Source organism: Acanthisitta chloris, unplaced genomic scaffold (genome assembly GCF_000695815.1).
Source record: "Acanthisitta chloris isolate BGI_N310 unplaced genomic scaffold, ASM69581v1 scaffold2664, whole genome shotgun sequence".
Lineage (NCBI taxonomy): Eukaryota > Metazoa > Chordata > Aves > Passeriformes > Acanthisittidae > Acanthisitta > Acanthisitta chloris.
Genome location: NW_008668541.1, coordinates 1 through 26050, shown reverse-complemented (window position 1 = coordinate 26050; position 26050 = coordinate 1). Strand labels below are relative to the sequence as shown.

The following is a 26050-nucleotide window of genomic DNA, read 5'->3' as shown; positions in this document are numbered from 1 at the left end:
AAGATGGTGCTCTCTGCAAAGCAGTAAGTGCCAGACTGAAAAGAAATGGTGGTAGTGCTGGAAATATATGACATTATGAACTATTTCTGTATCTAAAATACACATTTGACCTCCTAATAGTTGTCTTTAAAAGTTACCTGTGTACTAACAGGCTTACTGGAAGATGGGAGCAGAATGCTGAAAGAAGAACTAGTTTCAAGGCAACTCTTTCTAAATTTATGGATAATATTCTATAATAATGTAGATACCTTTTACACCTTTTCCTCAAAGCCTCCCTGATAAGGATTTCAGCTAATTCAGAGGCTTTCTGGAGGAATGGGGGTGGTGTCTTCAAATATAGATACATTCATGGGAAATGGTTCTGCCATAAAACTACTGTCTTTTGTACAGTGTCATAAAATCTGCATGTTACACTAGTATGTCAAATCTGTTAATAAAGACACATGTTATATGTTATATGTTCTATATCATAGAAAAACATGCAATGCTATGGCGTGGTAAAACTATTAAACTACCCAATAATTAGAGGGAGTGCCATAAGTGAATCTAAAGTCAGAAAAATGGCATGACCAGAAAAAATAGACTGTTTGAGGTGACAGAAACACAAGTAAGACTACAAATTTATGCAGCATCATGTATTTATTGTGCAGTTGTTAGGTATTGGATACAATTTAAAAAAAAAAACAAACAAAAAACAGAGAAGAAAGAGATAATTTGGGTCTACAAAGGAAGACATAACATGAAATAAGAGGAAGTGTCAGAACTGTTTGATAATAAGGTGGTTTAACTGACTTTCTTGGGATTTCTGTGAGCTTGTCCTTCAGTTTATCTTAAGTAATGATGTGTCCCAGATGGCCTGAACCCTGGCACTTTGTGATACTGACCCAATAAGTGCAACTTTACTTCTACAGCTTTGTGCTGAAAATCTGAGTTTCACTTTAGGAAGAAAATTTTACTAAAAGTCACCGAGTTTCTCCTGGTTTGAGCATCAGCCTAGAGCTGTGTTGAACCTCTTGCAATGCTAATGCAATTTAGCTCAAAACTAGTTTGGACAAGAACCCATCGTTAAGAATTCCAGACTCTTAAGCCATAGTGGAAGAATCTTTTCCATGACCCTACAGAGATCTTAGACCAGGCTACTTTACTGAAAGACCATTGTTTTTCTTCCTTTTCAAGTATTTGTCCTGGTCAAACATTTACTAGTTACCCTTTAGAGTGTTTTCAGGGCCCTGAACTGTCTGCTTTCGTCTTGGCTGCATCTACACAAGCAGAAGTTAGAAGCATCATCCATCATAATAGCAGTGCCACAATAACATGGTTCCTGTAAGCTGTATAGCCTCCATTGTCTCATCAGGGTAGAAAATACAAAAGGAAAAATGACAACAGCCTGCCTATACCAACAATGACCATGAATATAGATACTTCTGAGTGTTTGTAGACAAGACCTGAAAACAAAGCCATGTTAGAATATAGCTAAAAAGTGGGATTAATACAACAGTAATCAGACATGAAAGCAAACTGCATTCAGTGAAGCTGACTAAACCATGCCAGTTTTCTAGAAAATACAAAAGGAAAAATGACAACAGCCTGCCTATACCAACAATGACCATGAATATAGATACTTCTGAGTGTTTGTAGACAAGACCTGAAAACAAAGCCATGTTAGAATATAGCTAAAAAGTGGGATTAATACAACAGTAATCAGACATGAAAGCAAACTGCATTCAGTGAAGCTGACTAAACCATGCCAGTTTTCTATCATCTGTCTCATGAAAGCAAACTGCATTCAGTGAAGGTGACTAAACCATGCTAGTTTTCTGTCATCTGTCTCATGTAATCAATAGATGAATAACACTTCACAGAAACAAACACAATGCATTTTCTCAGTTAGTTTTCTCTCTTTGTAATAAAATCCCCTGAGCTTGTATGAAAAAAAAAAAAAGAGGGGGAAAAAAGAAAATAAAAGAGAAGAAATTAAATAAAGAAAAACAAACTAGCTACTATTTTTTCTGTATAAATTGTAGCATTTAACTTCTTAAAAGTCTTTCTTACTGGTCATTCTTGATTCCTTGAATTTCCAGTCAGTGAATTATCAACTAATTTATCACCTCACAGAGTAGGGATAATCTTCTTATCCCTGAAAATGAATGTTGCTGAGCTAGTCTTACTAACCAAAGTCTGTTTTTCCTACTCTTATGTTAGCAGATAAGCCATGACTACAAGAAGTCAAAGTTAAAAGTTTCAAATAAGCCTATGAAGACTTTTTAGAGCTAGATATTTTGAAAAAAAAAACAACCAATGTGCAGCTAAGAATTCATATTCTGTAGAATTCTCCCCTTAACAAACCAACCCAGTTTTGAGCACTGGGAAAGTCAATCTGATTTTGGTTATACCATTGTCTCATCCTAGGAGTTGCATGTTCCCAGTCAATCATCTGTGTCATATCTGCCTGTGTTCCTTTTAACTCCAATTGACTGATTATCTGTATCAGATTTTAATACTAGCAATACTAGCAATAAATTCTTCTACTCTGTTAATTTAGGGATGCAGGCCATGGACAAGAAAGTTATTGCATGAACAGAGCACTAGAGAAGCCTCTTTTCATTTTTGCTTGTGGCCCAAGGAAAATCTGAACACTAGACTGTATTTGTTTTAAGATAACTGCCTACCTAGCTCTGCAGGCAGATAGTGTGCAATATGATTAGGACAATCCCAGTGCCTCTAAACACAGAAAAATGTAAAAGGAAAATACCACAACTGATGAAATTCAATAAAATAGCTTTACACTAAGAAGCAACTACAACTTAGATTGAGGTATGACTTCATATTTGTACTTGCACTGCTTCATGCTTTTTTCTGGCTATGACCATAAAAGATATCTAATCAAGATTGTGCATTATGAGTAACTATTACATTTATGGAAATTGATAGATTAATTCCAATTCACTTCTTAATGGTTCCTTTACAATTAATTACCCTGAAGTCCCTAATACATTCTGAGTGTTACAAACTGACATAACAATAGTACTTTCATTTCATAAAAGAGATCCAAAAACAGTCCCACAAAATGAATTATGTCCCCATGACAAAAGAGAAGAATTGGAAGCTTTAATTACATCTAAATGTCTAGCATGACTAGCTATTTCACCAGACTGAGGAGTAAAATACAATCCAGCAAGGTTTGTAAACCCCCAGTGGACAAGGAATTTAATTTGATTCTGTTGTGAAAGCAATGACAAATATCAGGAAGGACAGCATGCAGTGCTGCTCAGATAAACTACACTGTGAATGACACAGAGACAAAATTAAGGCTATTTTCACTGCTATTAATATGGAAAAGTACACTAATGAATCTTAGGAGGAGAGGGAAAGGGTTAAAAAAAGAAAGAAAAATTGTAGCCAGACCATGGCAATTTTGTGATCTATAAATTTTAACATCTAACATTTTAACACTTATCATTTAGAATTAATCTACATAAGTCTAGACATAGTATTAATAAAAACATTAAATATCTATCTATAAATTCTATCCAGTACATGCTAAACCTGGTTTGAAAGCAGATTGGACTGGTTAGTGGGTAAAACTGTGTTTAAATTCAAGCTGAGCATTGCTGAATTAGAAGCTTTCTACAAAATTAGGAAACAATTGCATAGTACAAACTTCCTGTGATTTTTTTTCAGACTCTTCCTTTGAGACCCAGGAAAAGGGACTGTGGTATTTAGCCTATCTAATGAGAAAGACAAAACAAATTAGCAATCTATGATTTGGCAGCTGGAACCAGTTTCCTTTGACTCAAAGAATGAAACATACTTTAAGAAACAAATTGGCTTTTATGGTCTTTTAAAAATGCAGTAACTTAGATTAAATCCTTCAGTGGAATTTACAGCATTCAGTGAATTATCTCATGCTTTCTAAGGCCATCTAAGACTGCATTGCAAGATGTGATTCAACAGGATAAAATTTTTTCTCAGTCACTCAATGAAATAAAGACAGAAAGACTGCTTAAATACCAAGAAGAAATAAATTTAAAAATAATAAAAAAGAGATACTGTACAGTTCATTCTGAAGTCACTTAATATTTCTAGACACAAAAAAAATAATTTCTGCAGTAGATTTCACATATTTCTTCCAAATTATCTCCTGTAAAACCTATTTTTAATTAATACAGACTTTTGCTTGTCAAAGAAACATTTTAATGCCTTAGTTCTAGATTTTTTTGCTTTGTTTTCAGCTGAAATGAACAATTCAAGTCAGATTTAACACCTTCCAAAAATACAGCACTGTAAAAATAAAAATCTGAACTACCTATTTAAAATACTGCTGAATTTCAGGATTTATGCAATCATTTCAACACTATCTTGAGTGAATAATGCCATTTCCATTAACTCTGAGAGTGTAAAATCAAGGCCCTGAAAATACTGAAATAAATTTTTCAGCTAATATAACTGTTCCAGTCCATCACCAAACCTACTGCACATGCACAACACACAGCATTTCATCCAGAAAACTCAAGACTTTATTTATAATAATGATAGGAATTCTCTGTTGAACTTTCTTTTCCATTATCTTTGGATAAAACCTAAGGACTCACAAAATAATTCAGAAAATTGAAAGATTCTCAGTCTCATCATTTCCACAGTTTCCATGAAAGCATAGATATGAATTTACAAACATTTCTGAGTTCCTCCTACCACTGCTAGTGGCAGGTGTGGGGTCTACCATATGCATTTTTGCTAATGGTTCAAATATGCACAGACAGCATGCTACTTGTCTATTTTTCAATTTTGATTTTTTATTTGCACTTATAAAGTTGACAGTGTCATATTAAACCAAGACATGAGTGCTTCCAATTTGAGGTCCAAGACTTGATTTTCTGTAACTGGTGAAAACCCTTGCAATTGACCAAAGTGAGAGCAAAATGCTGCAAACTCCTTGGCAATTCTTTACTTTTCAGAGATGAAAGTAATAGTATCTCCAAGGCAGTAGTGTATAATCAGGTTTTTGTAATGGCAGAATACAGAAACTGCTTGACGACAAATTCCACAGAAGAATATTCTTCCCAAAGGGAACTCTTTATTCTAAGCATCTTCCTGCAGTTGGATTGTGAGTGGAAAGCATGAAATTTTTGTTTCTTATCTTGCCTACCTGTTCATGTTCTCCTTAGCATTATAGAGAAGCAATTCCACTAAAAAAACTGTTTAGTTCTGCATTTTTTTCAGTAGTGTCTTCTGTAGATTTCTGTAACTATTTTTAATATATATATATATTCCAATAGCATACATGGAAAAAAAATCTGCTTTCCTTTGTCTGTACAACAGCTCAAAGTATAATCAAATGCCAGCTTGTGACCTAAAGGCCAGTTTGTGACCTAAACTGTATGAACTGTAACCAACTGTAGCTCAGCAGTAATGCAGTTCAAAAGATTCTGGAAACTCCCAATCCATTCCTATTAGGTTTGTCTAACTGATTAAGGAATGGACATAACCTTTGAAGTGTAATACAGAGCATGCTTTTTCAAGAAGGGATCACTTTGCTTCCACCATCCCTAAATAACATGCATCCCTGGCCAGTCTCTTGCCACTAACTCCACACTTTAGTAGCAGCCAGGTCACAGCTCAGACCCAGCAGCTGCATCTACCATCCCAAGAAAGAAGCAGCAGCCCTGTAGAAATGCATGATATGGCCTATGCAAGCCCCTGCAAGAGATTGCAACATTCATGGTGTAGGAACTGCATGTAGATGCTGGCATAGAGACAACTGTGTATTTTCTAATCCGAAAATTCCTTTAAAAGCCTAATTTAGCTTCTTAGTGTTTGACAATTTTTTCTCATTAAGCTGTAAAAGTAGGAGATCCAGATACCCTGACCTCCCCGACATCTAAAAAGCAGCTGAACCATTACTGTTTTAAAAATCACTACTCACTCTAGATTTACTAACAGTCTTATATAATCCCTGGGCCTTACTGGTTCCCTAGGTGTAGTGTTTGCTGTGGGCCACACGTGATACTGAGGGCAATGTATGTCAGTTCCAGTCCAAACTAACAGTGAATTTTTCTTAAAACAATGGACAGTAAAAATTTCTTAGCAAACTTCCCTGTTGCAAACTGTTTATAAAAGTGCTTAACAATAAAAACCATTAGTGTTTCCCTTTATTCTTTTTCTGTTTTAAGGAAAGGTAGTTCTCTTCCACTCTTCAGTCACCTTGTCTTCTGTTTCATGGGCAAATTTATTTATACTTCTACCACTTTAATCTCAAATTTCTCCAGAAGTTGTGCTGATAAATCCAATCTCTACACACTCCACTTTACTAAGAGAAGGGTTTTGATACAATTTCCTGTTTAATGAAGTTTCACATATTTCTCTTGTCTTTTGTTATGGCTCCTTTCTCAACAGTCATGTCCACCTACTAGTTCTTTAATAAACTTCCTGCACTTGCTATTCTTGATTTTTTTACTCTTATGTCTTTTATTTTCTGCTCTATCCTTGTAACTTTTAGCATTTTCACATGATGCACCAGTTTTGCATCCCTGTGCACTGACCTCAGTTATACTGGATCTTTTTTTTAAGATCTCCTTCATGACTTAACTTCACAAGTTTTCTACATTACCAAACAAGCATTTCTTGCCTGCATAGCCCTAGGCATGCCTCCAGCTAAATACAGTTGCTTATGTAGCCTGCACGGAGTCCCTAGGAATTTTAATTAACACCTTAAGTACTAGAAGAACTATTTGGTTGTGCAGCCAGGCCCTGCATTATCACACCATCATATTTAATGATCTTCATTTCAGAGGATTTTTGCTCCAGCTAAGCCTATGTGAAGGCAGACCACCAGCCCTCACTGCAGAGTTGAGAGTCTTCATTCTCATTTCTAGCCTGAACTTGTTGACAGCTATTTCACATCTGTTTTCCTTTGTGAGAGTGAGATCAATTTTCTTAAATAGCAAATTTTCCCTAATGCTAAATCTTCATTTCCTATCATATAAGCAATTGTATTTTTGTTGCTTGTCTTCAGTTTGTTAAACTAAACCACTTATTTTCAGCCTTCAGCTCTCTGTCTGTTTCAATCTGAGTTCACCTTTGTGGACTCAGAGCTATCAAAAATATAGACTTCATTCTGCATGAGTCATAGTAGAAGCAGGTCCAACAGCATTAATAATTTCCTATCACAATCTACAGTTCAGCTACATCCTGGATTCATTATCACATTGGTGATTCACTGTCATTCTATATTCACTTTGTACAGATATGTACTTCTCATTAACAACCTCAAGTCAATTCTTGCTGTTGGTCCCTGAGTGAAAATGCCCTTGTTAGTACTGTATTTCATCCCTTCCCCTAGTCCTCAAGATTGTAAGCTTTTTGTTATACAATAGCCAGATCTACATGAATACTGATAATGCCTACAGCAACGTGCCATCAGAAACCTTTACTGTGATGTCCCACCTCTTTGTACAGTGATCAATTTTTTTAAAAAGCAAAACCAGAACCCTGAATAAGACCAGTCCAAAAACTAATGACTTCTACGAATAATCTTCTTATAGTTTCATACTTTCTCTTGTCCTTTCCTTACCCACATGGAAACTTACCCTCTGTCTTATTAACAGATTAACCTAAATCAAGGAAAAAAAAATCTTCCATTGTGTCCTAAGAGTGGTTCAGTTGAAGCAAGGATTCAAAGCATTAGGGTACTGCATTTCTAGCCTGTCTGGGAAGTGTTCAAGCAGAGCCATCATGACTGAAGCTGATCATTATTACTTATATTTGCCTTTCTAATCTTTATCAATAGAGTGTGCTCAGGTTTTGGTTTTTTTCGTGGTCGGGAGACTGATAACATATTTTATAGTCCTTTAGATTCTGTTCTGTGGACCTTGCAGCAACAATATTCTGCAAGTGTTATGAATTGATGTGGCCAATTGTTTATATACAAGTGGTAAAAAACCCTCAAAGAAAGAGCTTTTATGAATTTCTTCTAACCAATATTACTTAGACAAATCTGAAATTATTTTATTAATCAGTAGCTTATGCTTTTACCAAATCAACAAAAAATTTATTGCAAAAACCTCAGAGTTGTTTCATACCTGAAGAAATGGAGAGATATAATATACCCATATTGTGTAACAAGCAGTAAAAGCCATTTTTGGTACAGGATCTTGGGTACTGTCTTAAAATATACTACATGAACATGACTATTAATACTATTTATACTTCCTCTAGGGCATTTTTTTTTTCTAAGCAAGGCACAAAAGTCCTTCATATCTAACTTGTTTAGACGAACTGGTTTGAGTTTGGTTCAATCCAGCTCAAGAAAGCTTTCTTTATTGGTCACATATGTAATGATCACCATTTACAAAGCGTACAGCATTGTAATGATCTCATTAAAAAGAAGATTTTAGGTCGCTGTTCTTTGTAGGTGAACAATTAACAAAATATGTTAGCAATTAAAAATGCAACCAACATACAGGTCAAGGTTCCCAGTTGATAGGTCATAACATATTAAGATAGCCCCAAGTCAAATGCGAGGAAGTGTGTGAGTAAGCAACCATTACCTCTATAAACACTTAGAACATAATGAAGTTTAAACAGTCAGGTACAGTTTATCATAATTATGCCAAATAGCTTTTATGAAGGAGCAGTCCCACTGCAGTGCAAGTGTGGTAGCATTTGGCCCTTATGGAACTGAAAGGCACTGAAAGAAAAATTGGAACAGTCAAAAATAATATTTCAAAATGAGAGCAAAGTGCACATTAGAAACACCTTGAAGTATAGGACAGGATATAAAACAGGACAGCAAAAGAATCATAAAACTGCTTCACTTCCTATGCAAAGGTATTAAAATAAAGTTTGAAAGACAATCTTGCTCATGTTAATATTCTTCACAGTCAGAGCCCAGGTAAGGGTTACTATGAATTTTCTGTGTTTAGGATGGTGTCAGTGCATGCTATTCCATAGTGAATAAACAGGCACAGTTGAAGATGTTACATACTAGAGCTACGCTGCATACAAAACAATACAAATAGCATGTTTCTGTCATAACCTCTTCCAATCACATGTTAAAGAGGCAGCAATAAGTGCAAGCAGATTTGCTGGTAATTTTCTGATCACTATGGTAGTTATGACAAAAAAGATTGCTCGAGGTTTAAAAATCCAGCTGATTTTACAGTATAAATTCAAAAAGCATTTGGGGGCATGAACACAATACTTTCTATTAATCTTATATATGGCAACTGCTCCAGCTTTAAAATCATCTTCAAAAATTCACTGAAATTTATTGACAGATAGTGAAAGCAATGTTTTGGTTTTAAAATACCAAACTATTTTCCAGTGACATGGGGAGAACTGAGTTAAAGAAAGAAATGCCAAGAAATTAGTTAACTCATTTCACATTATGAATTTTAGAATTTTTTTCCCTTTTGACCTTCATTTTAATATGATAAATGAATTGAAACAAAGGTCTCCCTTTGGGAATGTTTTACCATTTGGTCATACAGATAAAAATCTGCCAAGAAATGGGTTACAGGTAATACAACAGTTGTTGTGGTGTCATGATAAATTGTGTAAAGAATTATGAAAGCCTGAACACAAAACAGAACCAGTTCTTCTCCCTGGTTTAGGTCTACTGTACAAAGAAGAAAAAGAAGATGAAGAAGAAATAATTTAGTGAATACCAATAGTAGGCTGAAACTGAAAATGTCCTTAACTACAGGGACTTCCTGTTCTTTCCCTGTACTGCTTCTTGCAGAGCATAGTAAGGATTGTTGCTGTTAGGAAGGGCGTGAAGGACATAATTAAAGCCTCAGGGCTAGGGGGAATAGCTATGAAGGCTGCTCAAGTCATGGGATAGAAAAGCACATTTTTTCCAGCACAGGCAGACTGGTTTATGTCCAGCCCCCTACATTCCACCCTGGCAACTGGAATAGCATGGAATTACAGAGGAAGTATTCCTGATTACAGCAGTAAATTAAACAAGCATTAGGTTATTCAAATTTAGTAGTGATGCCCACAGACACACACAAACAAAATCCCAAACAAAACAAACCAACCAAACAAAAAAAACCAAAATAAAACCAAACCAAACCAAAAATAAAACAAACAAAACCAAACTGAAAACCACAAATTCCAAGTAGCACTTGCTTAAAAATGAAAACAAACTTAATTTGAGAGAATTAACAAAATATGCCTGACTAGGTTCCATTGAAAGTGAATACTGTGCACAATGAAAAGCTTCAAAGTTTTGCCAGTCTTATGTTGGAGGAGAGTGTCCAGCAGCTTGATAAAACAAGCATTTCATAATGGATTACAACTCTTGTATGTAATTTCAGAAACTCAAGTATGTTGTTTATATGTGCCAGGAATTTTGCTACTTCAGATTTTCCAGATGAAATTTTTAGCTAAAAAATTCTAAACACTTTTAAGAGAAACACTCCCTAATGCCCTAAGGTGTCCAGAATGACAACAGATAGTCTTTTCCCAAGCTCCACACAACCCAGCAATGTGCCCTTGCCGATCAGGACAGCCACATCCTGGGCTGCATCAAAAGAGGGGTGGCCAGCAGGTTGAAGGAAGTGATTCTGCCCCTCTACTCTGCTCTTGTGTGATCCCACCTGGAGTACTCCCAGCTGGACTACTGCATCCAGTTCTGGGGTCCTCAACACAAGAAAGGTATTGAACTGCTGGAGCAGATCCAAAGGAGGCCACCAAGCTGATCAGAGGGCTGGGACACCTCCTGTGAAGACAAACTGTAAGAGGTAGGGCTGTTCAGCCTGGAGAAGAGAAGGCTTCTGGGAGACTTTATAGCACCTTCCAGTACCTAAAGGGGGACTACAAGAAGGCTGAAGAGGCACTTTTCATATGAGCATGTAGCGATAGGACAATAGAGAATGGCCTTAAGCTGAAGGAGGGTAGGTTTAGGCTAGATGAAATTCTTTATTATAAGGGTAGTGAGGCAGTAGAACAGGTTGCCCAGAGAGATTGTGGACTGCACTCCCCATTCCTGGAGGTCTTCAAGAGCAGGCTGGATGGGGCCATGGGTAACTTGGTCTAGTGGAAGATGTCGCTGCTCCTGGCAGAGGCATTGGAGGTATATGATCTTTAAGGTCCCTTTCAATCCAAACCATTCTGTGATTCAATGATTCTCCAGTTTTTATAGGGAAATACAGGGAAGATCCTCAGTGAATGATTTATGATTCCAAAGCTTTGTCAGAAAATGGAGAAGCAAGTAGAAACTTTTTTCTTTAAGGATGCTTTTGAAACCACTTGTCACTCACCTGTTTCTCCATCCACAATTCCCTTTGTGGAGTTTTACTTAATGACAGAATAGCTCTTTTAGCATCAGTAGTGCTAGTCAGGAAGAATATGGTAAGGAATTGAGCAAGGTGATATGTAAGAAAGGAAGAGGCAATAATTCTCATGCCACAATAGTTCTACAATACCCTGTCTATTAAGAAAACACCATTTTCACCAATCAAGGTTGTGAGTTTCTGGCTTAGACAAGAGAGAACAGAAGACATTACATGCTTTGTTACTGAACGTACTCATTTATGCCATAAAGAAAGTAAATTTGTTCAGAAATCCAGAAAAGTGATTTATTTCCTCTCAGATTTAAGAACAGCAAGGTGGAGTTTAGTTTATATCACTCTGATTTTTTTCATGCAAATGGCTGTGAGATACTGCTATCATTCAATGCACTTTAACATGGCTTTTGATTTTTGTCCTTAGAGCTTCTCAGATTAAGTAATATGTTAACTCTCATACCTTCATTATCTCATTTGAGAGGTGAAGTACACGATGATAACAGCAGGAAGAACTGAAGTTTAAGTAGTGTCCTTATACTGCAAAATGTAGTACATGGAAAATAGCTTTGGTGATTCAAAATGGAGTAGGAAGGAGGTAAGACAGCTGGGTTTTAAGTTATGTATTTGTGTTTTGTAGTGCACACACAGGGAAAATGAGAAAGGTTAGCACGCATAAGTACACAAAGAGATTAGTTTTAACTGATTTTCCACAGTGAAGAAAGAAAAAAGGAGGGGAACAAAATAACTAAAGCTGTATTTGGAGCAGCTCACAATTCAAACCTTTCAGTTACTTCAGATGACTGTTTATTTCAAGAAAAAAAATGAGGGTAGAAACCAGAGACAAATCCCTTCCTAAGTAAAAAAACAACATCCCAGAATGTCACACACAAAGACTAAACATAATTCTATTCAATGATATATCATACAAGGTCATATCAACATAGGATACTTTCCTTTGTACAGGAAAATGTCCTTTATATAGTCAGATCCCTCCCAGTATGGGGTAAAAATTTTGCACACATTCCTAAAAAAAAAATCACTGCAAAATATTCATGTTTGGGAGAAGTAAGAATTCAATACGTCTAGACTATGCTCAGTAGTGCCTCTTTTTGACTTCTATTACCATATATATGAGTTAAACTTCAGTAGAATCATAAAGTAGTTTGGGTTGGAAAGGACTTTTAAAGGTCATGTAGTCCAACCTCTCTGCAATGAGCAGGGACATCTTCAACTAGACCAGGTTGCTCAAAGCCTTGCCCAATCTGGCCTTGAATGTTTCCAGGGATGGAGTGTCTACCACCCCTCTGGGCAACATGTTCCAGCGTTTCACCACCCTCCTCAAAGAGAATTTCTTCCTTATATCTAGTTTAAATCAACCCTCTTTTACTTTACAACCATTACACCTTATCCTATTGCTATATGTCCTACTAAGAAGTCTGTCCCCTTCTTTCTTATAGGCCCTCTTTAAGTACTGAAGGGCAACAACGAGCCTTCTATTCTCTAGCTGAACAACCCCAACATTCTCAGCCTGTCTTAGAGGAGAGGTGTTCCAGCTTTCTCATTATCTTCATGGTTCTCCTCTGGACCTGCTCCAACAGGTCTATGTCCTTCCTGTGCTGAGGACCCCAGGGCTGCATGCAGCACTCCAGGTGGGGTGCCATCAGAGAAGAGGGGAAGAATCATCTCCCTTGACCTGCTGGCCATGCTGCTTTTGATGCAGCCCAGGATATGATTTTTTTTCTGGGCTGTGAGCTCACATTGACGAATCATGTCCAGCAAAGGGAGTTAAATTATTTATACACAGATAAATTATAAATGAGAGAAAGCTTATAACTGAATAAAAATTATATATGCAGATTCAATTCTGAAAGGATCAGTATAGCATCTTCATATGCATGTAAATACCAGGACAGGTTGTGGAAAAAGAACACTGGAATGGAGAACATCAACCTGACAGAAAGCCCTAGCTGAAGTGACACTGCTTCATACCAACTATAAAATAAAAAATGCTGGTGGGTTAATCCTGCTTTTGTTCTAAACCAGAAAGTGTTATGAAGAGCCAAACTTCATAATTGTCTACTAATATTTTTTTTCCAATAATATAGCATGAAATCATGCACCTGAATGTACTGCTAGACCTGTCAGGAAGGAAAAAAAAATATGAACAAATGTTAAGACAGAAGGCAAGTTTCAGCTAAATTTTCTTTAAATACATGGTTTTCCATGTTCTGCCATGTTCACTAGCACATAAGTAAGCATATGATATACAGGATATATTTTACTATTTTCATTTCTGTTATGAGTGTTTAGTTTTTCAGCAGCTGAATCTGCTCATGATTTATCTGTATTTCTGCCATAGTCTTTCTATCATATTCTATCATATCAACTGATAAGCAGTTCCCAAAGCATGGAACTCTTTACCAAGCTTCTTTCAACCCCAGGTACAGTGCTTTAGGCACTACAGAACAACCTGTAGTATTGGCTGCAGTACTACTTCACTTGCCTATAATCAGAAAGCATTTATCAGATGAGGGCATATAAACAAGATTATACTGACTTTCAACACATTGGGATCCTCATGTGATAGACAAGATATGCTACACCAGGCAGTGAGAGGAAAATACAGCTATGAGACCATTCATACTTACATTTGCATAGGTCTTTCCTGACATAAGTGGTTCAGTACTCATATACAAGCTGAGTTTCCACTTACAGTGGCAGGTTTATCTTGGACTGCTTTTAATGTTTACTCTTAAATCACAATAAACAGAAGGAAACTTCATACTTACTCCTGCTGCTTTCACATCCTCATACTTTCAAACAGCAAACAGCATTATTCAAGTGAACATGCCTTGAAAACCATCCTCATACTTTCAAACAGCAAACAGTGAACATGCCTTGAAAATGATATTTTAAAGTAAGGTCAACTATGTTGTATTCCTCAAGAAAGGCTGAAGAATTCAGATGGTTTATTGAGTGTTCAAAAATAATAGTTTTTTCTCCAGGAAAAAAGCTTCAGCTTTGCACTTATTTATAATTTTCTCCAGCACAAGTAATTGAGATATGGAAACAAGATGTACTTTTGTTTACTGAAAGGCTAGGGAACATAAGGTTGCAAATAAGATTAATGTATTATGCACTAATTAATTGCTGCTCCCCCTAACTCCATGGTAAATGTGACAGCCCTTTTTTTTTTTTTTAGACTCGGTTGAAGTGTAATAACCTCATCCTCAGATCAGACAGTGTCTGAAAATCGATTGAATTAACATGAGCGGGGGAGGGGGAAAGGTGAATTACAAAATGTTTCTCTTTCAGTGATTTCAATGCCATGTCTATCACCTTATGAAAGAAAAAATACAATGCAGTTTCTGAACTTGTTATGTTCTTTATTTCTAATAAATACTTTGAAAGAGTGATGACTTTCTTTTTCTAAATTTTATTAAGGAGAAAGTAAAAAACCAGCCTTCTCTTTCCAGACTTGTCTCCTGCATTAGCAATGTAAGTTTTCACCACAATAGGTTTCAGACTCTGTTATGGATGCTACACAACCACTTAAGATATCTGGCCTTAGTGAGCTACTATCTTCCCTGGTTTACAATATGTCTTTCATTCTTGTCTTGAATGTAAGACTTTGCTGCACAAGAGACTGTGGAACACAAGATTAACCCAAAAAAAATTCAGAAGGATAAAAATAAAAAATAGAAAAGCACTTAAAGCATTTCAAAGCCTGCAACTGTGCATAGTAGCCCCATACTGTTTTTTTGTTAACCTATTAGGTATAATCATGTGCAGATCAGCAACAATACAGCAATTGGCAGATATATAATCCCCCTTCCAAAAGCCCAGATAAAATGAAGATTTATAGAATTATTGGGGCAGATAGAAAGGTATCTTCCTCATTCAAAGGAATACTAATCATAACATTGAGGCTGACTATTCATGTTGTCTAAGAAATGCTGCCTTAGTGGGGAAGAAACTAAGCCTTGCTATGTGTGTTCTTTGTACACCTCTTAAAGGTAACATCCTCTAAGACACACTCCACAGGAGAACATGTAGAGCCACTGGATAATTTCCCCTGAGGACAGATTGCCCAACAGAAAGTGGTGTCCTCTAGAAGCTCTATACAGCAGTCTTAAAATCTCATATTGCTAATTCATGGTAAGAGATTTATCTTCTTTGTGCTAACAAAACAACAGAAATGAAGAAATTAATTAATATATTTATTTGCTAGACTCTGAATGTAAATATTGACATGCTTTCTGCTTTTTTTCTTGTTCCCTCACAATCTAATTACATCATTTTTATGCAACATACATAACAGCACCCTCATCTGTAGCTTTCATCCTGCCCTTTCTCTCACAGTACCTTCTAACCTACCTTTTTTCACTATTGAGCAGATCACTGATCAACACAAAAGTGTTCATTTTTAAAATGTAGACTATCTTACTCAGCTTGTTACACTCAAAAGACTGGGCATGTAACTTAAATTAGTTGTTTGCTTATAAAAATACCTGTGATCACTTTTCCATTTGGATCCTTAGTTGTTTGCTTATAAAAATACCTGTGGTCATTTTTCCATTTGGATCCCATGGTAGCAAGTATGGAGAAAGATGAGAATAAACACTTAAGCAGTATTTCTACTTAGGAAGAAAACACACTATCCTCCACTAATGATCATCCATGGCAACTAATCTAAGCAGGTCAGTGAATTCAAAACACCTTCATCTGCAGTCCAGTAATGTTCCTTGACATAACAGCAGTTCAATAGTTGAAATGTGCTCCTAACCAGAGGAAAAGATTTCAGAGTCTTTTGCAAAGTGAAATGAAGTTATTCAAATGAGTATTGCATAAGGAAGTGATAAGAGACCACCACAGCCATAACTATCATGGACTTAAAAATTGCCTGGTCCTTCTTGTAGGACAAGAAAAAACTGCAATGATGGAATATCCATCCACATAGTTTTCTCTGATGGTTGTTTTTTGGTTCATTGGTTTGAGGTTTTTACTTTTTCTTTGCTTTAGGGTTCTTTTTTCAGAAGAATAAAGGCAATATTCTTGAGAAAAATACCATTAGAAATGGAGAAACTGAGATAGGATTCCAAAGTACCCGTGCTGGAATATTCAGGCAAGGGGAAGACCCAGAAGTAATGCCTGCATTGCACAGAGGAGAACTACAGAGGTGTGCCTTCTGGCATACAGTTGTGTGCAGAAGAGTTTTGCAGGAAGCACTACAGCCACCACCTCTAGGTCATGTTCCTGATGACTCAGCTGTTTGATACTACCAGTTAATGGACCTCATTGCACGTTCCCATCAAGTACTACTATTCATTAGAATATAAGTTCATCCTAGAGAAAGCTTTGACTAAAAATAGGAAATGAAACTCATACTGTAGAGAAGGCAGAAGAGTGACATACAAGTGAAGCCATTTGGAACAGAAAACTGAAGCCATTCTGATGAGAAGGCACTCAGGTAAGAGAAGATATAAACTTTACGCTGGTACCTTGTCATTCCTTTCTTTAATTCATGATGCCATGACCATTGTGGCCACTATATGGCCACCATGTGTTCTCCTCTCCTCTGTGGCATGCAATTTTGTTCCAGTTAATCAAAGTATGCCAATCGCATCAGAACAGCATGCAGACATGCTGCTTTCTTTGACCAGGTAGGATGTCAGTAAAGGTCCATCCACGTATTAACACTGCTAATGCAAAGACCAGGATCTGCAGATCCAACTATTAGAGCAACTAATTCTGGCAACCATTTCCAGGCACATGAAGGACAAGAAATTCCTCAGGAGTAATCAGCATGGCTTCATGAAGAGGAAGTCATGCTTGACCAACCTGATAACATTCTATAACGAACTGATGCACCTGGAATATGAAGGGGGAGCAGTGACTAGTGTCTACTGAACCATCAGTAAGGCCTTTGTGACACCGTCTCCTATTACAGACTTATAGTCCCTCAGGCTGTTGCTGGAGGGGCTGAAGAAGCAGACATGCTGGATGTTTTCAATACATCCAGAGGTGGATTGTAAACTGGCTGAATGGCCAGTCCTTATTGGTGTTGATCAGTGGTGCAGAGTATAGTTGAAGCCATAACTAATGGTATACCACAGGTGTCAGTACTGGGTCCAGTCCTGTTTAATATCTTCATTAATGATATAGATCATGGGGCAGGGCACACCCTCAGCAAGTTTGCTGATGACATAAAGTTGGGAGGAGTAGCTGATAGGCCAGAGGGTTGGGCTGCCATCCAGAAGGACCCCAACAGGCTGGAGAAATGTGCTGACAGGAACTTTGTGAAGTTTGGCAAGGCGAAGTGCAAAGTCATGCACCTGACAAAGAACCCCACACACCAGTATATGCTGGGAATCACCCACCAGGAAAGCAGCTGGACAGAGGGTGTAAGGGTGGTCAAACACTGGCACAGGTTGCCCAGAAGTCTTGTAGAGTCTCCATCTTCAAAGATAATCAAACGTTGATTGGATGTGACCCTGGGCAACCAGCTGTAGGTCACCCTGGGTGAGCTGGGGCACTGGAGTAGATGTTGTACCTTCCAACCTCAACCAGTTTGTGATTCTGTTATTCTATGATTCTGTGCACCCTATAGGAGACCCAATGTTCAACAAAATATCAATGTGATGCTGTGTTAAAGGACACTGCATGTGTATTCCTGTGTTCTTTTTCCCTAGCCATAAGTTACGTCACAGGAGTAGCGTATCACTGACTTCAGCTTTAAGCATACTCACTTATCAATGACTGACCCAATTTGAATGATTACTTTTCCCCAGTTCACTACTGTTCCAGAGTTATCCCCAGAACTAAGTAGGATGGAATAGCTAAGGACCAGAACAATTTCACTGGAAAATTCAGCTATTTAATTCAAACCAAGTCCTAGAACAGTTTAAACTCTAGACTATGCACCAGAACAGAAGAATAAGCATTCAAAGACTATTTCATTCACTTTGGAATGAATATTTTTACCACTTAAACCACTAAATAACATTTATTAAATTTATTTGTTAAGCATATGTCTAAGCTACCAAGGGCTGAAAATCTGCATCCAGATATTCACCCGCTCTGATATTCCACCAAAGTAGGAGGACTGAAATGACTCCATACTACAACTCTATTTACTTTTATGTATGATCAACATAACAACTATACCTCCAGTACAACTGTTCATATATCATTATTAACATTTACATAACCTAACATCAAGTTAAAGCCATCTTATACCAACCTGTGTCACCTAGTCCCTAGAATACTGTTATACCACCAAACCAGTGTAACTACATTCATTTTAATAAAGGAGCTAGAATGTTTTAAGTATGACAAAACACTTCACCTAAAATGAGTTTTGTGCTTAGCAAGTCTCTCCATCAGTTTACAATCTGTTTACACTTAGGAGATTTTCATGATGAAATTTTACTAGCTCAAGACCTTTACAGGTTTCTGAATATTTAATATTTTCCTCAAAGCCTGACTTATGGAAGTGAAAGAATCCATAAAGCTTCCACTTTCCAAGATTTTTTTTTTATTTCATTAAAAAAAACCCCTGTAATTCAAGCAGAAAAAGTCATAACCAATCTACATTGAGATTTTCTTTCCTGGGGTGTGACTACTGCTATTTTAACATTAAGCTTTGACAAAAAGCCAAGGCATTTTTTCTTTCAATGGATAAAAGCAAAGCTTCTCTCCTCGGCACATGTTAGTGAATCCAGAATTAACACTTCTATTTTCAGTTGTTCAAAGGAGAAAACTCTCCAGATCCATCTACATAAAAACCTTGTGCAGGCCTTTCAGAATACCTCCGTTTTCTTCTTCCGTGAATGAACATTAAATATTCGTGCCTTAATTAAAAGTGTTTCCACTTGATGTCTTGCATTCCATCTCAGGCGGCTCTTCCTTGCCAGCCTGTAGTTTCAGTATGTATGACTTTACAGTGCTTTACATAGCAGCCAATTGAGTATCAAGTCACTCCTTCCATCGGGGTGAATACTCTGCAAACTGCTTTACAAAAGGAATCAAAATATTACAACACAGCTCACCCGCCCTGCTCTGCTGTTTACCAAGACTTTTTTAATGGTTTCTAGTTTCAAATGGCTGCCACTTGATATAAAACTTAGGAACAGTTAGAGCCTCTAGTTCTTTGGGACATTAGTTTAACTGCACTGCTGCAGAGAGATGAGAACAGTCAGAAACAATTCCCTGAAAGAGCAAAAAGAATATTCAGATAACAAATATTCTTCTATAACTTTGGACTCAACACTTCATCTTGGAATAGAGTGAGCCATAAGACAGATAGAGAGGAACTCAGTAATCCATTACCCCTTTACTTCAGAGCAATTAAAAGTCTGGTAAATAGGGAGAAAAGAAGTCTTGTATTTGAATTCAAAGCATTTCTTTAAGCAAACTGATGGTGAAACTCATTGATTTTTGACAGGCTTCTGTTTGTACAAGTCAAACCAAGCAATAATTCAGTATTTCCATCACCAGCTTCCCTGCCAAGCATCTCTAACACACAAAGGTCCACAAAAACAAAGGGGACCTCCAAGGCCTTTCACCTGAAGAACCTGTGTACACCTGAAAGGGTTTGCTGCTTGCACTTATTTCTTGCAGGGCTATGGTCTGCTGCATTACTACATGAGAGATTTACAGTCACTTTGAGGGTTTGTAGATCACTCTTAGTAATAAGTGGCTTTAGCTCTGAAGACAGTAAATCAATGGTTTCAACAATCCTAAGACTACAGTATTAAAAGGATTCCATTGTTCTGCAGAGAACGCTGAGCACTTTGCACACAGGTGCCTGAAAGTAATTGATGGCAGAGATCCTTTCTTAGGTATGCATGCCTGAACTGTATTCAATTCAGGGCCATTCTCAAAATGCCATTGTTTTCTTATGTAATTCACACAAGTTGCCATTGTACATTTGCTATTCTCAGGGGATGTAATCTGAATCTTGACAAATTATACTATCCTGATATCTTCTTCCCCGCTCTAAATAATTAAGACTCAAGACTTGCAAGACTTGGAGGGGGAGGGAGAGAAGAGTGTTTCAAGAAGGCAGGAAGTACAAGAAAAGGATGAGTAAGGTACAAGAGTAAAATGGAAATAAAATGTGGGAGTACACGTTCACTTACAGATCATCATAAATTTAATAAAATTATGGCTTACACAGTTGTTACTAGCATTGGAAATGCAAAGCTGTTATTCTGTGATGGAAATGTTCTTTTCAGCTGCCTAAAACATCTAATATATTGGATACAAAAGGTAATTCCTTAGAAGTCAGACTTTTTACAGTACTTAACATTCCTAGCTCACAGGTATTCTAAACAGCAATTTACAAGAGGAAACACAGCGTCTTACAAAAATGAAGACACCACAGACACATAACATAGTTGTCGGCACAAATTTATAGTCTTTGTATGTATATCCAGGAAGGAAATGTATATGCCTTTGTTACAAGTACGCTACCCTGCTGCAGCTTCTACTGACTTCACAATAAAGGTAAAAGATGTACTTGTTATCTTGTTCAGGATATGGGCGAGGGTAGCCAAGCCCAGACTTCCTAAGTCACAATTCAAAGCCTTTTTCCATATTATCACTTGCTAATGAAAGAAGCTTTTATCAAGCACTACAGTCATGACAAGGCTGATAGTTTAAACTCTGCAGGGTCTAGTAGTATCCTCGGTGTTTGAATGTCTGACTCCATTTTCAGTTAAATACATCCAATAAAGTTCTGTGAAGCATCCTTCACCATTTCTTCCTAAAGATGTTATTTACTGACGAGGCGCCAACAGAAGAGCTATTCTCACATTTTATGTTTTATTAAAACAATACCCTAAATCACTTTCTCTTTGTAACTGACACTTTTCAGTAGCACTAGAATGCCAGGAGGAGAAACTCTGGGAGTCAAACGGGCTTTTGTTTTGACAGTTTGCTTTGGAGGGAGGGTTATTGATTTCTTCAAAGAAAATATTGCCCCAGGAGTCTAAATTAGATGGGTGGTTAGACCTGCATTGCACAGTTCCTTCCCTAGCCCATCCCTAACATGCTTAAAATTCTCCACAGCAATTGTTTGTGTTAACAAAATACTCTAAAGAGCAACTTTCTCAGGGTAGTTTGAGACAATGTGAAGGAGACTAGGCATGCAGAAACTAGAGCATTTGTAGGGACCCACATCTCTAAGTCCAAAGATGCACTGTGCTTTGCAGCTCATGTCCTCCTGGGGTCTCAAGAGCTGATGGACTCAATGAGTCTGACACAGAACCTTTTTGAGATATCACCTCACCAGCCTCCTCCTACGTGTTTGTTCTTTCTCATTGAATCACTTACTCCTCCTCCAAAGTATTGTGGCATTCCTCAAGATGGATTTACCAGCTGCCTTGGATTCAATTTCACTCCCACTTTTAAATTTCCAATATAAAAGCCTTTAGAATTTGTGCAAAACTCCATAGACATAAAAAAAAAGCTTTTGTGACATCATAAACTATACCAACAAAAACAGTTGGCAAGATGTTTGGCTCACAGGTAATGAAAGGGCTATGTACCCTTCCTCATTCCTGTTCATAGTCCCTCACTCTCCCACTATTTCTTACAGCTGCTTATCTGCACACATTGAGCAAATCCAGGGGGCTAGGCAGACAGACAGACAGACAGCTTTGTAGGATTTTTACATTTTATTTTGGGACAATTAACTATACTTCTGAAAAAAAAAAAAGTTTTAAAAGTGCCGTAGTACACCGAAGGACTTAAACCACAAGAAGGAATTTTATAAATTCCCCAACACAACTTCCAATGAAAATATAAACACAATATCTCTCTGTTTCCTAGAATTTTGAACAAGTATAGAAGCATACACTGGATATTCTCCAAGTAGAAAGCATACTTTTTTCTTTGCAACTTACATGGCCTGAGAAATATCCTCAGAAAAAACTGTATACAATAATCAGTGTTTAAAGTATTTCTTCTTTTACCCATTTTTAGCTCCCAAGCTCATGATTCCTTTCCTTCTTCTACTTGTTTCCTAAGTTGCTTTCTGATTTCCCACCTACTTCTGGCTTTTTCTGTAGCAGACTTTCCTGCCAAGATACGGTTTGTATCTTCAACACGTATATCTATTAAAAGATTATTTTCAGGATGTGATCCAGGAAAGACATAAAAACAAGGAGGCGAGCACATGCCGAAGTAAACTTAGAAAGCATGTAGTAAGTCTGGTCAGTGTGCATGTATCATCATAGGTATTTGTATGCTACTGTTTTTCAGTGGCATTGCTTTTCATCTGGAGAACTGAGGTACCAGGAAGCAGGTACCAGGAACCCACTAGGAGGGTTCTCAGCTGTACCTTATGTACCTTCTTCGTGTAGATAAGATGCTTTTCTGGCTTAGATTTACCCATGTAAGTAGTTTATTGACCCTATTCCATAAGGATAGTAATTTGTAGTGATAGGAGGGCCTATCAAAAGAGGAAATAAAGACCATTAGTCAAAGTGGAACACTGTGAACCTTATGAATGTTTCACTTGAAATGGAAGAATGAAGAGTTGGAACATTTCAAATGAAGAGAGTCAAATCAAATCAATTATAATATGTAAAACAGTACACCAAGATGCATCGGAAATTTCACAAGAGGCACAGATTAACTTATTTCCTACAATGCATTAAAGCCAACCATATGAAGACTCTTCTTCCACAGTTTCATTTCTAGCAATACTTGGACTTGATTGAAAACTAAACTAAAGTAGCAGCTTCCTCCCTACAAAGCCCAAATCACTAGGCACTTTTTCACGTTTGGGATGCTTATGAGATTTCACATACAATACTTTATGTTGCAGAGTACCTCATCAACACCAGTTTGCATTCTGAACGTACACGACATGAACATCAAGCCCCAGAAAATCTGCAAGAATCTCCTAATACGTGTTTCCCCAACTCATATGACATCATGAACTGAATTTCTTTTGAAAAAAATCCCAAACGTCCACACAAATGAAACAAAACTAAACAAACACAAACCCCCTAAGACTATTCTAATGCAAGAGAAGGCAAAGTATTCTCATACACGTTTATCCCCAGCTACCAACCGCAGTTGCCTGAACACCCTCTGCTGACCCAATTGCCTATCATCCACCAGTGAAGCAGCTCTCACAATCTCCGTAGCCATGGAGAAGTGAGCTTGCACGTATAAGAACAACTCCTCCCCTGCTGAAAATCCCATAGCAAAACCAGCATTTTGACTCCACTACCTTTGCCCTCTTTCAGGTAGTAAAGGAAGAGACCCAAGGGCAGATGTTCTATATTTCCTTTTCCAGTTTTTTCTGTCTGCCTTTTGAATATGTAAAGCTTCTTTGAACCAGCATTGGAGTTTTGCCTTTTGAAATCTTCTGATAGATTTCTGACCTACTTTCCAGAACCCCCAACACACCAAGGCAGATAGAAGGCTGACAAGGTGTTTTTTTCAGTTCCCTTTCCCATCAACTTATATGAACCCCTTCATGCTTTCTTCATTAGTAAGTTGTTGAACAGTGAGCATACATTTCCGCTTTTTCGGTGTGTTATTTGTGACTGGTGGGGAAAGCAGGACCATTCATAGGCTCTCAGGGGAATACAGCAGCTGTCCATCTCTTCTTCAGAAACAACGTCCAGAGTGATATAAGATCATAAATACAAATGTTAAGAGAGAAAAGAACGAAGCTTGAGAGCTTCAGGGAAGAAAAGTGATGGAGTTGATGAGAGATACTATCTACTAGAATGCTCTGGGCAGCTGTGAAAGAATTTAAAAACAGAATCAGCATCATTCAGCTCCTGACACTTAGTGCTTTATCAAGAATTTATATTGAAGACTTCATGGTTAAACAGCTCATCTTAATCACCACTAATCCCAATCCAGGCCATTGCAATTTAAATATAGTAATATTTAACTGTCCTGTTAGCTTCACTGAGTTTCTGACACACACTGATATGGTTGTGCATATTACTCTGTACCACTGTGGCACATGTACAGAGCAGCAAAGCCTATGTAGAACAAAGCCTTAACAATTGTAGCTATTTAGAAGAGTATCTCAAAAAGAAGGTTCAAATGAGCAGCCTTTTTATTAGTTCGGTCAGCACAACTTTATAGGGACTCAGTGTTGTCAGTCTTTTCCTGTATGTGGCTTGCCCAGCTTTCTACTTGCTACAACTCATCAACACAAGTCAACTGTAACAAAACTGATTTTAACATACTCTAGGTGATGCAGCAACCATCTGAACACAAACTATTTGCAAGGTGTAGTCCAACAGGTTCAGGTGAAGGTGTTTAGTTATATATCTGTGGGAAAATGCTGCACAAGATCACCTCTAGACAACTTACTTCTTTAAATGTTTTATTTGGAGACAGCATTTTCCACCCAAGTCTTATTGTGCTTATCATCTGTGTTAGATGGAATGTAGCTAAGTATACCTTTCTACATCTTTCCTTCATTGTGACATGCAAAATCCATGGAATGTGATTCTGGTAATCGAATTAGTACAAATCATACGAATTCAGAAAAGTATTAGTGGGATGGATTTTCAGCCAACCTTCTAAGTTGAGACTGATTGTAGATATGATTTATTGAAAATCAAAATGACATTTTCAGTGTCAGCCAAACTGAAGGTCTGCTGTTAGATCCAGAGGTTAAAGGACTGAAAATAACAGTGTCAATCAAATAAAATACATTCCAATTAATCACTGAGTCTTCTAGTTCAGCAAACAGCATTATTGATACAAGATCGGTTTTCAAAAAGCCACAAAGTTCAGGACATAAGAGTTATAGCATTCATATAAATTCACTTAAACGACACCAGAGTTAGGCTAAGTCCTTGCTTTTCACTGATTCCAATTTCTTCAAGAAAATTCTGTGTGCTCTAAAGTTTGTATTTTTTCAGCCACATCAGATGGTCTGATACTACGTTATCTTTCTCTGTAAACGATGCTCCTTCACTAATTCAGCAATGCACTTCAGAGAACGCCAAATTCATATGTGTAATTTACAGTGTTTATTTTTGATGTTACTAGCTGATATAGCTAACACAATCAGGAGAATAGCGTATCGTAAAGCGGAATAGGTATTGTGTAAGCAATAAGGCAGGATTTCTGTTTCACTTTTGCAAAAACGTTTTTCCCGGGAGCAACAGGAATGCAAGGTCTCAAGGAATTGCAATGATTTACAAGGAGTCAGACGCAGAAGCCACAGTCTTGGGTGGTGAAAACGAACTAGGTAACCTCTTCAGGCAGGTGAAAACCACACTGCTAAGCACCGTGTAGGGCAGTATTATGAAATCAGGACAGAGTACAGTAAACCCCTTGAAAACGGGTCAGTGGACTTATGATAAGCTTTCTTCATTTACGTTGGGTGGGAGAAGGGGAAGGGGGAAGGGGAAGGGAGAAGACATGTATTAATATATAACTCTGGACTCACCGATTTTGGCCAAGCTGGCCACAAGTATCCAGAGTGCAATGATATAAGGCTCCTTGACGTGATCCCATTTGAAAGAGACGATGGCAAAGCTTTGAGGCTGGGTGCTATTTTTAGAGCTCTCCGAGCTTCTCTGTCCCAGCGCCGCTGGGAGAGCCATCAGCCCCAAGAGGAGCCCCACTCCAGATACCTGCCTCATCTCCAAGCCACACACAACCAAAATCCTGCTTCCCCTTCCCGCAGAAATCCCGCCTCTCCGCAGCTGCTCGGGGGCGAGGTGCTCGTCTCGGCAGAGACGCTCCCGACGGCCGTGGACGGC

At 37.6% G+C, this 26050-nt stretch overlaps 1 protein-coding gene across 1 annotated transcript in view; it reads right to left on the bottom strand.

Annotated features, from left to right (window-relative positions):
- The window catches only part of SLC9A3 (solute carrier family 9, subfamily A (NHE3, cation proton antiporter 3), member 3), a 50975-nt gene extending 25045 nt beyond the window's left edge, over positions 1-25930 (bottom strand). The window contains exon 1 of the mRNA XM_009072917.1: positions 25735-25930. Within this exon, the coding sequence (XP_009071165.1) occupies positions 25735-25930 (196 nt within the window). The remainder of the gene's footprint in view (positions 1-25734) is intronic.
- Positions 25931-26050: the final 120 nt, after the last annotated feature.